The 12625-nt window shown below is 51.0% G+C and overlaps 1 protein-coding gene across 6 annotated transcripts in view; it reads left to right on the forward strand.

The window, feature by feature from the left end:
- Window positions 1-12625, forward strand: part of GALNT14 (polypeptide N-acetylgalactosaminyltransferase 14) — a 208995-nt gene that overhangs the window by 124596 nt on the left and 71774 nt on the right. For all 6 annotated transcript variants that reach the window (XM_045447249.1, XM_045447253.1, XM_045447254.1 and 3 more), the window contains exon 2: window positions 7972-8141. In XM_045447249.1, the coding sequence (XP_045303205.1) occupies window positions 7972-8141 (170 nt within the window). The remainder of the gene's footprint in view (window positions 1-7971; window positions 8142-12625) is intronic.

The following is a 12625-nucleotide window of genomic DNA, read 5'->3' on the forward strand; positions in this document are numbered from 1 at the left end:
TTTCTCAGTTGGAGTTTCCAGGCAATTAAAATAATTATCAGAACTTCTCTGCTTCCAGAAAGCTTGAAGCCTGCTACAAAGTCGTATTTGCATGTGGTGTGCAGTTGGGATACAGGCGGTGTGTGGATGTTGGGACAGTGGCAGGGAGGAGAGAGCTGGGCAGTGGCGGTTCTTGCTGTCAGAGGTTTGGTGAGGGTAATTGGAAGCAGATGGAGAAAGAAGCCAGCATTAGAGAGGGTTCTAGGCTTGGCATCCAGGCTGGCAGGCCCTCCAAGGGCTCCGAGAAGTCACAGCAAGCATCTCCCAGCAGATTCATTTTCTAATCACCTGGCTCTATGGTGGGGGGGCGGGGGGAGAGGGCGTGAGTTGTGAAAGGAAAGTGGGGAAGAAATGGAAAGACCTAGAATAAAAGAGTAAACTCATTCCTGCTGATTACATGCTACCTCATTTGATCCGAGAAATAGCCCTTTCCCCCTCTATTATATGTCCATTCCATCTATCACATTCCTTAAGGAGTGACTTTCGTGTAATTAATACTAACCATTAAACTCCAACATTGAAGGAGCAATTGCCTAATTCACAGGAAAATTTAAATTTATTACTGGCACCCGAGATAAAATGAATCCTGAAGAGGAGAGAAAACCCTGCAGAAGATAAATAGAAAGCCAAGTGGGATATTGACTTGATCCTTCTCCAGTGCAGGGTAATTTGGCTTCTAAAGTGAGTTAGATCATAATAAATTAAATTTAGATTTCTGCACATCAGTTAAATAACTCCCAAGACAGAATTCCAGCGAGAGGAAGAGGTGATAATACATGGTGGAAATATTAAAATGAAGATCTTATCTAATAATCCATAATTGATGTGCTGTCCCTAAATGAGGGAAAAGGATTTTCCAGCTCTTTCCCTTGCCATGAGCCCCAGTGAGTGGAGGGCCAGCTGGCCCTTCCTTCTTTCTTGGGGTTTGTCCTGCACACCGGGAGGAGTCTGTTCCCAGGGTCCTTCCTTTCCCAGACGATTCACTCTAGGCAGGACTTAGAGATTGTTCTGTCCTCTTCACTCTCTGGACTGGTTGCTGGAAAAATAAGGTCAGTCCCCAGCTGGGTGGACATTAGAACAGTGCTGGGGTGACCAGATACTCCTCCATTTTTAAGGACTGCCCAGCAAGGGGGTAAAACATGGCCTGGATTGATGAAAAACACATCCTGGTGATGTTGAGGGAACACAAGCTTTGAAGCTAACAGCCCTGGGTTCGAGTGTTCGTAGTGAACTCCCAATCCATGTGGTCTTAAGCAGGCTCCTTTGTTTCTTTGAGCCTGTTTTCTCATCTGTGAAATGGGAACAACACGACTGGCCTGCCTGCTTCACGGGGGTAAGGGAGGTGCAGCATTCCAGCAAAAAAGCTTTGCAGCTAATGAGAAACGTGTCTCTTTGGCCTGTTTGATATTGCCCTTCAGTCGTTATTATACTTTCTTCTTTCTAAAAGTTATGCTCGGTTCTTTTTCAATGAGCTTTTGTTCTTGGCTCATTTTTTTTATTCCATTTTTTAACCATTTTGTCTACAGTTCTGCTTTATTTTGTATCCCCAACTCTTACATCTGAAGTCTTTGGAAGATCTAAATCTGTTGTTTATAGTTTCCACTAACTCTCACTAACAGTGACTTGTTTCCCTGTGTGTCTGCTCTTCTGTTGTGATTTCACCTTTTGATGAGCTTTGTGGGAATCCTGGGGACCTAAATTGGAGATGCTTTTCTCTAAATAGGATTACATTTGCTTCTGCTGGGACCCGGGGCTACAACTGACCTGGGACCACTTAGTCCTTCTTCCTGGCCTTAATTGTGGAAGATGTGGCTTCAGTTTCTCCATTTTGGGGGTCAAGGTTTACTTTCTCAATGACCTTTACCCTCAGGGCAGCGTCACATTTGGTCTGCTTCCCATTCAACTCCCAACTCTAGTTTCAACACCCTGTATATTCCCCTGGCCTCACCCCGCCTCTCACACGGAAGATTTTCCTTATAGAAAGCCCAGAAATACATTTTTAAAACACAATTTGTTGTCATTGATGCAGGATCTGGTTGTATGAAGGCCCCCGTGAGTGTCTGGTCTGCTGAGGTGCGGGAAGCAGAAACCTCCGGGGGCGGAATGCAGGGACGCTCACCTCGGTGCCGGGAAACCGAGGCTGTCCACATGTGAAGGTGGGAAGTTCAGTGTCCGTAGTGAGCTTAGAACCCGGCCCGGGTCTATCGGCTTTGACACAGATACCTCTCAGCTGTGCGAACTTGGGCAGACCATTTATCCTCTGGGCCTCAATTTCCTCATTTGGAAACTGGGAATACAGTTGTCATTGTATGTTAGGTCTGTGCGAATTAGAAATAATTTGGGGCACCCCTCATTCACTGCTTCCCTCTAAGGTTCTGACAGGGGGGCTGTGGGATTAATTTTGGTTTTCTGATAAATGGCAGACATTACCATAGGTACAGCATTTTCACAGAACAGCTCCCATGTAGCAAACCTGGATAGAAAAGTTAGGGGTGCCTGGGTGGCTTAGTTGGTTGGGCGACTGACTTCGGCTCAGGTCATGATCTCGCGGTCCGTGAGTTCGAGCCCCGCGTCGGGCTCTGTGCTGACAGCTCAGAGCCTGGAGCTTGTTTCAGATTCTGTGTCTTCCTCTCTCTCTGACCTTCCCCCATTCATGCTCTGTCTCTCTCTGTCTCTAAAATGAATAAACGTTAAAAAAATTTTTTTTTTAAAAAAAGAAAAGTTACTCCGTCGTGAGCAGTGTTTCCTCTTCTCTTACTACATGTATGGAAAGGTTTCCAGAGTGTTTGAATTCTTCGATGAACCCTATCAGGCTTTTTAGTTGGTCTTGTTCTCCTGGACCCTTTATTATATGTTTTGCACTCCTCTGTGTCCATTTTTGACACTACGATGATGGTACCAGGGGTTAAGCCCTAGAAGACGCAGTAGATATAGCTAAATATCCAAAAGGTATGAGAAAGATTAGAGTTGTATCAAATAGCCTGGGGGAAAAAACAGACCCAGAAGGGAGATAACGCCAGGAGACAGATTCTGGTTCAATATTAGAAGGAAACTTCTAGAAGTTGGGGTCCTTTGAAGCTTGGAGTGAGCTACTTGGGACCTCTGTGTCCCTGTCTGGACCCAGGAGGGGCGTCCACTGGGCAATGGAATGTTATGCTGGAGTTTCAAACATTGGATGGGTAGATGAATGATCTCATCTTTAAATAATAAGTTATATCATTATTTTCAATTCTAATCTCCCATGTGTTAGCCTAGCATATTCCAACCTTCCCACAGGAATCTGCCTGCAGAATTGTACCCTTCCTGCCATGGCTGGGTGGAGACTAGGTGCCCAGAAAGGAGAGTGATAGACGGGTGGGGTGATGGTGAAGGGGGCACAGAGACCCTTTGAGGGAGGAAGATCCCCATGCAGAGAAAGAAGTTGGCTGAGAAAAATGATGGGAAACACACACATAGTCTTTGAAGATGACCCAAGAAGATGGCAGTGAGGCTGTGATAAAGCAGTGTCACCTAATAGCTGGGAGCATAGGAGCTGGAGCCAGGCTACTGGGGTTCAAATCCTGGCTCTAGAACATACTACCCATGTGACATTGGGCAAGTCACTGAATCTCTCTCTGCCTTGGTTTTCCCAGTTGTAAAATGGGAATGGTCAAATTGGCATGTGTGATTGTGAGGATTAGATGTAAATGACATGTGATAGGGCCCCCCCCAGAGTGTTAGTCCTTTTGTCATGGGGTAAGTTTGAGAAGTTTTATAATAATCAGCACAGTTCAGAATGGGACAGAGGCCTCATCAAGGGATAGAGACGTTCTCATTCTGATGGCGAAAAGGAAGAAACTTAGGGTAACAAGTGAACTGGTAGCTTGGGAAAGGAGAGGAGACAAGAGCATTAGTGGAAAATAATAGCCACATAATCAGCTCTAATAGTATTAGTGCAAAATAATCAGTGTGAAAGTAGAACAGAAGGAGCAGGCCAGGGATGGACGGAGGTAAGGGGGTTGGGGGTGTCTCATGAAAGCATGGTGGGAGGAAAGAAATGAAGCCACTTGGATGTTCTTCTGAGCTTTTGTCTTTGGTGCCAAATCATTTAAGCTGGGTTTGGCTGACTTAATCAGGTATATTCTATAGAAAAGATTGTCTTTTGTTTTCTGTGTGTGGCATCGTGCTTACCGTTAGAAACACACACACACTCCAGACTGAGTAAATTCTGGTCAGAAAGTCAAGTGTGATCTTTCTGGGGAACAGCGGGGCAGCTGGATGGTGGTGAGGGCCACACAGGAGGGGACACGGTCCTGGAGTGGGGTCTCGTAGGGGCTCGTGGGTGTGTGTTCTTGTTTAAGAGAGCAGTATCTCTTCCTGTAATAGGAAAGTTTGTGGAGGTTAAAGTGTGTGCTCAGGCACTGTCCCAGAGGGTCACGTGAGCCAGAAAGCAAGGAATCCAAAACCTGGATACCATGTGCTGCACTCTGGACTCGCAGAGACTGAGCAGGGGGACTCATGCATTGAAGAGCTTGGAAACCAACTCCAAATTAGTTCCGGAAATATCTGGTGGAGTCTGGGACCCTTCAAAAATCCTGGGAGGGCTACAGCCACTTTGATATGGGGGCAGGCAGGGAAAGAGTGGCTGGCCCTTCCTTTGGGTCTGCCCCCCCCCCACCTCACTCCTCAAGGGGGGGTGGTTTCTCTGCCCACTCACTCTCAGCAGAGGAGATACCCCTGGCTTGTTTCCGTGGTAAGACAGAACACACCGAGGTGTTGGGAGGTTCTAGGAAGGATTCAGTCACCAGTCCCTTTGCCATCAAGCTTGGGCAAGCCAGCCAGCTAGCCTGTCTATACCCATCCCTCCCTGTCCAGATGGGGTTGTGTGTGCATGCGTTCTGGGCCAATATGTGCAAGCTGCCTTGTAAAATAGAAATTGCTATTCAGATGGTAGTGTTAGTATTTTAAACACAGGCTCGCTATTATTTAATACATCCAGATATCATTATAGGAAAACCAAGCTCCTGGTGCAGAGAGTTCCCCCCCACCCCCAAAGTGGATCCCAGGGCAGCAAAGTGTGAACCGGCTCTGTACATATGACCATGGGAAGGAGCAGTCCCCTCCAAGGATGCCTCTGACTGGTTGTTCAGACACTTTCCCTCGCCAGCCAGGCTGTTACTCTGGCTCTAGGCTTTCTGGGGGCCAGAATCCCAGCTGAGTTCCCATGGCACCAACCCCAAGGAGGCAGATCCTGGTGGGGACGTCAGAGATGCTTTGCTGCCCGGAGGGTGGTGATCGCCGGGCGGAGCAAACAACCTGGTCTTATGCCCTCTTGGTCCTGGGCCTGGTCTGGTGTGAATAGAGAGTAGCGGATGAGGCCAAGGGGTGTTTACCTGCCCTTTTTCCAGCCGCGGTGCCTCTCCACAGGGCCTGCCCCTCCAACTGCTTCATGGAGCTGTCCAGCCATGCCCCAGCACTGCCTCAGTTCAGGCTTCCCTTCCCACCAGCTTGGATTACTGAGGTCCCCTGCCAACTGGGCTCCTTATGGCAATCTCTTCCCTCCACTTCGTCCTGCACATGTGGTCAGAGACCTTTCCGTTGGGCCCGCTTCATACAGACCCAGCTGTGTTTCAGAGCTTTCTTTCCTTCGTGTGCTGTTTGCAATTTCCGCTTTGGGCCTCCCCATCCCTGAGCTAGCCATTCCCTGACCGGATTCCCCCTCCTCCGGGTCTTCCTGCCTTATATCTGGGTTTTCAGTATGCCTGTTATCTCCCCTCCCATTTCCTCTTAAGCAAAGCAAACTGTCTGCTCCTCTTTCAAGCACTAATTCATTTGCTACCTCTTCCAGGAAGCCCTCCCCATTTCCCTCACCCTCTGGCATAGGTGTCATGAGTGTCTTCGTGCATGTCTCTCTGTGGCCTTGCAACCCCTCTGCAGCCTTCTGTCTCTGCATCTCCCCTCTGTGGCACTTACCACAGTGTAGGAACTTACCATGTAGAGAACTGCAGAGAATCTAACTGGGAATGAGCCAGTGGGAGGTGGTGTGGGGCCCCATTGCCCTTCTCTGCAGAGAAGGATGTCAGGGTCGCTCTGTGGTGATGTCCCAAGCATGGGTGACAGCTGTCAGGCTGTGACATTGCACAGCACAGGCCAGGGATCTCACACCCCACCCCCTGTATAGCAGCAGTATCCCAAGACATTAATAAGATCCATTATTGGATAAAAATCGCTGGTTTCCTAAGCTTCATTCTGTGCTATTAGCAGGAGAATGCTGTTTCAAAAGGAGATAACAGGAAGAGAGAGAGAGAGAGAGAGAGAGAGAGAGAGAGAGAGAGAGAGAAAGATCAATTACTAGATAAAATCAAGTGGTATCTGAGATAAATGTGTGCCCTGGTGAGCCGCCCCTCTGAGCTGCCTTCTGTGGGTGGAGCGCTTGCCCTAGCATGTGTGGGGGCTGCCCCGGGGCCTTCCTGTCAGGCTCCCCACGTACAGGAGGGCATCCTGGTCAGTGATGGGCTGGACAGTACCCAGTCAGCTTTTCATACGCTTGCACAGCGACTAGGGTCAAAACACATAAGTGAGCCTCTCATCCTTGGTGATGATGCCAGCCCCAGAGCCCCAGTCCCCACATTCCAGGGCAGAGTCCGGTCAGTAGGTTCTTTCCAGAGATACAGAATGCTTTTTGCTTTGGCGAACCTGAAAGGGCTCAGTGGCTCTCCTCTAGAGGTGACGGTGTCAGCACCCACTGGGCAGTGGCCATCGAGGGAAGCATCCAGCTTGTGGAGGCTCTAGAAGCCCGCACCTTGCTGGCTGGGTGGAGAGTCTCCGCTTGGCTGCGGAGGTGGTGCGGGCAGGGCAGACGAGGCGGCCTGGCTCTGGGCAGGAGCTGTCCCCTCCCCGTGTAAATCTCCTCGCCTCCTCTGCTGTGTGGAGGCCCCGGAGGGCCCAGGAGACTGCGCTCCGCTTTGGGCCTCTGCCACCGTCTACCTGTGCAGACGAGCCTGTAAGCCTTGTGAAAACTTGTCTTCCCAGCTCAGCACAGAGCGTTTAGGGAGGATGGAACAAGATCCTGAGTACAGAAGCCACCTTCTGCATTCTCAAGTGCTGTCTCCACGTACAGTGAGGGACTGATGCTTCTTAAAAATAACCACATGGGGCGCCTGGGTGGCGCAGCCGGTTAAGCGTCCGACTTCAGCCAGGTCACGATCTCGCGGTCCGTGAGTTCGAGCCCCGCGTCAGGCTCTGGGCTGATGGCTCAGAGCCTGGAGCCTGTTTCCGATTCTGTGTCTCCCTCTCTCTCTGCCCCTCCCCCGTTCATGCTCTGTCTCTCTCTGTCCCAAAAATAAATAAACGTTGAAAAAAAAAATTTTTAAAAATAACCACAGAGTCCGGGGTTGGAGGAAGAAAGGAACACGCCAGGGTCCATCTGGTGGGTAGCACACCATTATAGATGGAGCGCCTACTTCTCATCTCTTCCTGTGGCACAGGGGGGAATGACACTCATTTTGCACCTGCTGTGTGTTGGCGCTTTTCAGCCAGGTGTTCTCAAATTACCCTGGAGAGCTGGCCTGTGGGGTCAGGCTTCTAGGACCCAAGTCCCAGCCCTGCCACTTCCGAACTGTGGGATCCTGAGCAAGGTACTTAGTTTATTCAGGCCGTTTTCTTGTCCGTGTAATGGGAATGTGAGAACTGTCCACCTCTTAGAACTACTATAAGAAGTGGGTAAAGGTTCTCGTACAACACCTGCTACATAGCACTCAGCAAATGGTAGCTGTCTTCATTGTGTTGTTCTCTGTTATTGCTGCTGGGGGTGTTACTAATGTCCTACCTCTGGCCCCATCTTTGGGCTGGACTGTGCCAGGAAGAGTCCGTTCTCTGCAGTTGGGCGCTGACAGAGAGGGCTGATGGAGGGCTGGGAGCCATTCTCACGGACTGCCCGTTTGTGCTACACAGAATTTGGACACTGACTGGGAAGACCTGTGGGACCAGTTTGATGAGCGGCGGTATCTGAACGCCAAAAAGTGGCGCATTGGTGACGATCCCTATAAGCTGTATGCTTTCAACCAGCGGGAAAGCGAACGGATCTCCAGCAATCGGGCCGTCCCGGACACTCGCCATTTGAGGTACTTCCCTGTTTTCCCCCTTATTACTCTCTGCCCTTCCCTGAGGTCATGACAGAGCCACAGCAGGCTTGATTTGCGCGGTGCCCATGCCAACAATGGGGGCGGGCAAACCGTCCGTGGCCGGCTGGATGCTGAAGTGTTGTGATGTGGTAGTTTACCCTCTCTGTGCTACTCACTGCTGCGAGACATCCCCAAGCGCCTGCAGGGAGAATGGGGGAGCCCCCTGCACCTTGCCTCCCTCACCGCAAAGTCACAGAGCACTAAAGACCCTATAGCCTGGGCCCGTTGTCCCTGGCAGATTCCCACGGCCTGGCCTGGCTTTCAAACAGAGGGAGGGCAGGATGGGCAGATCCCTGGGAAGTCAGGTTGGTGGCCTCATCTGTCACTGGGGGAGGTCCTTTCCTCTGACAGCCCAGGCGCACGTCATCCTGTGAGATGGAAAAATCAGAGGGGCCTCTTTACATGCCATTGCTGGCTGCTTCAGAGCAACCCGTTCACATGGCCTCCACTCTGCCATGTCCTTGGTCAGGCCACACCTTCAGATGGGCTGCGGAGATCAGGCCTGGAACGATGCAGGAAGGTTCTTTCTAAACAAGAAGAGTCTTTGTGACGGCACGTTGCCTCATTACCAATCCTTCCTGGAGTAGAAGCAGCCCTTTGCTTCCTGATGAGGCCTGAGTCAGTAGGTCAGCCTCGACCCCAGCTCCCCTGTGCTGGCCTCCTAGCCCACAACTGGGAGACCCAGCTGCACCAACGGCCCACGGGTACGAGTTTGTGTCTCCTGCAGGAATTTCACTTTGCACCAGCTTCAAATGGCAGACTGGCCTATGGGGGGTAGAGGGCCTTGAAGGCATGGTTAAATTGAGAAGCTATATGGCTGGCATGAGCTTCTTAGCTTTCTACCTTTGTTCGGGTCTGCGGGTACCCACTTGTGGACACGGGTTTATGACCGGGGCAGTACAAATTTTCACAACTTATGAGGCTGGTCTGTCTGGTGGTGCTTAAGTTGGCAGTCTATGAAGGCTGGTAGACTCAGTTTCCCCAACAAGGCCATACAACTCAGAAACCTTGACTTATGTAGCATGTTTCCCATGGAGCAGCTCAACCAGGCCTTGTCAGTGACTGTCATTCGTAAACAGAGCTGGAGTCCCGGTTGCCCCACATAAATAAAAGCCAGAGCGATGAGCTATAAGGTATCTGTGGCTTCTTCTAACTTGGAGGGTTTGTAAACTTAACTCTCTTCTTATGGTACCCACGAGACTCTTCCTTAGCAGCAGGAAGACCCCCACAGACAGAGATCCAGGGCACCGGCTGTGCCTCGAACACTCCCTGCTGCCGTCCTGAAAGCTTCTTAAAGTCAGAGTCTTGTATCATTGCTGTTAAAATTCCCCAGCACGTATCGTGTTCCCTGGCACCTGCTAAAATTTTCTTTAAAAATTAGATCATTTTATTTCCCTGAGTAGAGACTACACGTAGGAGAAGAGCAAATAGAACACAGAAGGCTGAGAAGCCCCACTGGTCCCAGGCAGGTCCCTCCTTGTCTTGAGTCCAGATGGCGAGACCCTCTGGAAGGACAAATGGATGCTTCCTGCCGGGAAAGGAGCAGGTGCATCCGTGTGAGAGCTGTACCCCAACCTGCAGAAGGAGGGCAGGCGGTGGGGGTTCACTGACCAGACAGGTTCGAAGGGATGCGTTGAATAGGATGAATTTCTGCATTCACCCTGGTCTGCGATCTGAGAGGCAAAAATGAAAGCGGTTTACAAGGCTGGACATATGTGTTGGTTGTGGGGGAAGAACTGAGACTATTGCTAAGGACTCACGTTTACCGGGTCCTATTCAGGGCCCTCTGCAGCATGTTGCATTTGTTAAGTGAGTGTGATCTGCTGGCATGGCAGCAAGAGGAGGAGAGAGGATTTAGATGAAATCCAGGCTCCCTTTGGGAAGACAGAGGGGAAAAGTCTATCAGCCATATGTCTGCCTCAGGGCACTAACCTTGCCCTGTGGGAGCTAGGGTTCTGGGAGCAGAGAATTTCAGATTTGTGGATCCTGATCTGAAAGAGCAGGAAGAGGGGAGGACAGGTGATTGGGAATGAGGGCCAAGGATGGGGGAGGATGAGTGATTGGGAAAGAAGGCCAGCACAAGGGATCCGGCCGCCATGGCAGGGGTGTTGAGCTCCAACTGTGTGCACAGCCCCAGGCTAGCACAAGGAGAGGCCATCTCCAGGCTAAGTCTGGTATGGGGCTGACCCTGTGACCACATCACTCTTGTGCTAATGAGAATTCAGCAACCACCAGCAAAGCCCAGTGTTCTTCCCTCAGATGGGCCCCACTGGGGGGTGACCTTCTGTCTCCAGGATCTCCTACTTCCAGCCCTTGCTTCCCATGGAGCCTGTGTCCAGGAGGTTAAAACCCCCAGCTAAGTCCCTTAATCTGTGAGTCCAGCCTCCCTGTATCTTGACTTCGTCCGGTTGCAGTGCCTGGGGTCCTTCTTGGGCCCTGCCTGTCACAGCTCTGACCAGTTGTGGCCTCTGGTGGCCTATATCCTATAGACCAGGGATTCAATCAGTGGCTGGCATTTGGGGCTGGATCATACTTTGCTGTGGGGGCTGTCTTGTGCATTGTAGGAGGAGGGAAGCATCTCTGGCTTCCACCCACTAGATGCCAGGAGCAGCCCCCACGTGTGACAACTCAGAATGTCTCCAGGTATCGCCAGATGTCTCCTGAGGGGCAAAGTTGCAGTGAGAGCCATTGCTGTTAAGCCAGCCCCACTTGTTAGCTGACTTCTCAAGAGGGAAACATCAACATGCATCAGCAGCCCCAGCAACAGGACAAGGCCTTTGGCCTTCTGGGAGACTCATCTTTGCTAGCACCTATTACAGAGCCTGGTGTGGGCTAAGATTTCCAGAAACGTTTGTTGAACAAATGAGAGGGGGGTTAAGCCCACAGAGACACTTGACTGTTTCCTCCCATCTGCCTCATGTGCAAAGAGGGAAAGAGGGCCAAGAAGAAGCCCTCTTCGTCCACTCCCTCCATGCTCGGGGGCTTTAGATGAGGGGACAGGAGAACAGACTCAGTGAAAGGAAAAAGGCATTTTCTCTCATTACTGGAAAGAGAAGAGTGAAGAAACAGCATGGGGGAGTGGCCTGAGCTTATTAAATTTGCTTCCAATTTTCTTACTACAGTAATTGGATTCTGATTTATAGGATGCGTGCGGACAGCGCCTGAGACAGAACTATTAGCTGAGCATTAGAGCAAGCATTGCTGAGAGGCGGGCACTGGGGGGCATCACTCAGGAATCCAAAGATGCTGTGAGACTGAGGGAGGCAGCAGGTGGGGTGGGGGAGGAGGACGAGGCTGCCGAAGTTCTCACCCAACAGGCAGCTGGGCCTATGGAAAAGCCAAATGCGCTGACAGCGTGGAACCCCTGACCAGGACGTCGTGGCGGGGCAGCGTGGGAAGGCAGCCCCAGAGAGGCTGGGGGCTTCATTTCCCCATACAGGATGGAACAGTCACCTTGTTCTCTTGGTCCTCTGAGCCAGGGAGCCCAGGGTATTTTGTGGAGATGGCCGGGTTGCCCTGGAGAGTGGAATGACCAAGGCCAGCAGGCAGGCTTGGAGCTCCCCATTCCCGGGCTTCGTGGGGGTGCCAGTGAGTGATGTCCACACCCCGGATAGTTTAGAAAATGAGTAACTATGGTTTCAAGTGGATCCTTTGCTCATTCACCCTTTGAGTTTGACAGCCTAACCTTCCCACGCCCGCCCACATTTAATCTAATGCAGTCTTCACGGTCTTGAGATTGAAACATGCTGTCATCAGCCTTTAGACATGTCTTGGCCATAGCTCAGTTTCCCCATCCCTGGTCCAGGGCCTGTGAAAGGCATGGGGACCAGGTGACCAGCAATGGCCTTTCGCACATCCCTGCTCCTTTCTTGGCTTTGTGTTCTCATTGCACTCAGACTAGGTGGCCTTGTGCAGTGCACAAGTCGCTGCAGTTGTACATAAGTGCGTTCTTCTATGCTTGGTCTTCTCTTTCCAGATGTATCCGCATACATGCACTCGCCTCTCCCACCCGCCTCCGTGGGAACCCAATAGTTGTGCTTGCATCGGAGCAACCTACTGCCACATTTTCCCCCTGAGACCCACAGTCTTGTTAATGCCTACAAGAGCCTTAACTCCCAGGACACTTCCTAGGCCCTGCAGGGTCACAAGGATAAAGACGTGGCTGCCTTTATCGGGGTGGGGGTAGTGCGCCATGAGTAACTATTTCAGTGTAAGGAAGAGATAGCGGCTAGCTGGGGTGAGCCTAAAAAGATTTCCCAGGGGAGCTCTCCTGTTTATCAAGCACTGACTGGTCCAACAAATAGTCCTCATTTTCCAGGTGTCCCACCCCCCCCCCCACCGCTGTCACCACATTTTGGTGGTAACAGCTGGATTTGCCATCATCCAAGTAGCACATAAAACATCTGGCAGACAAGAAGCCATTA

Source organism: Leopardus geoffroyi, chromosome A3 (assembly GCF_018350155.1).
Source record: "Leopardus geoffroyi isolate Oge1 chromosome A3, O.geoffroyi_Oge1_pat1.0, whole genome shotgun sequence".
Classification (NCBI taxonomy): domain Eukaryota; kingdom Metazoa; phylum Chordata; class Mammalia; order Carnivora; family Felidae; genus Leopardus; species Leopardus geoffroyi.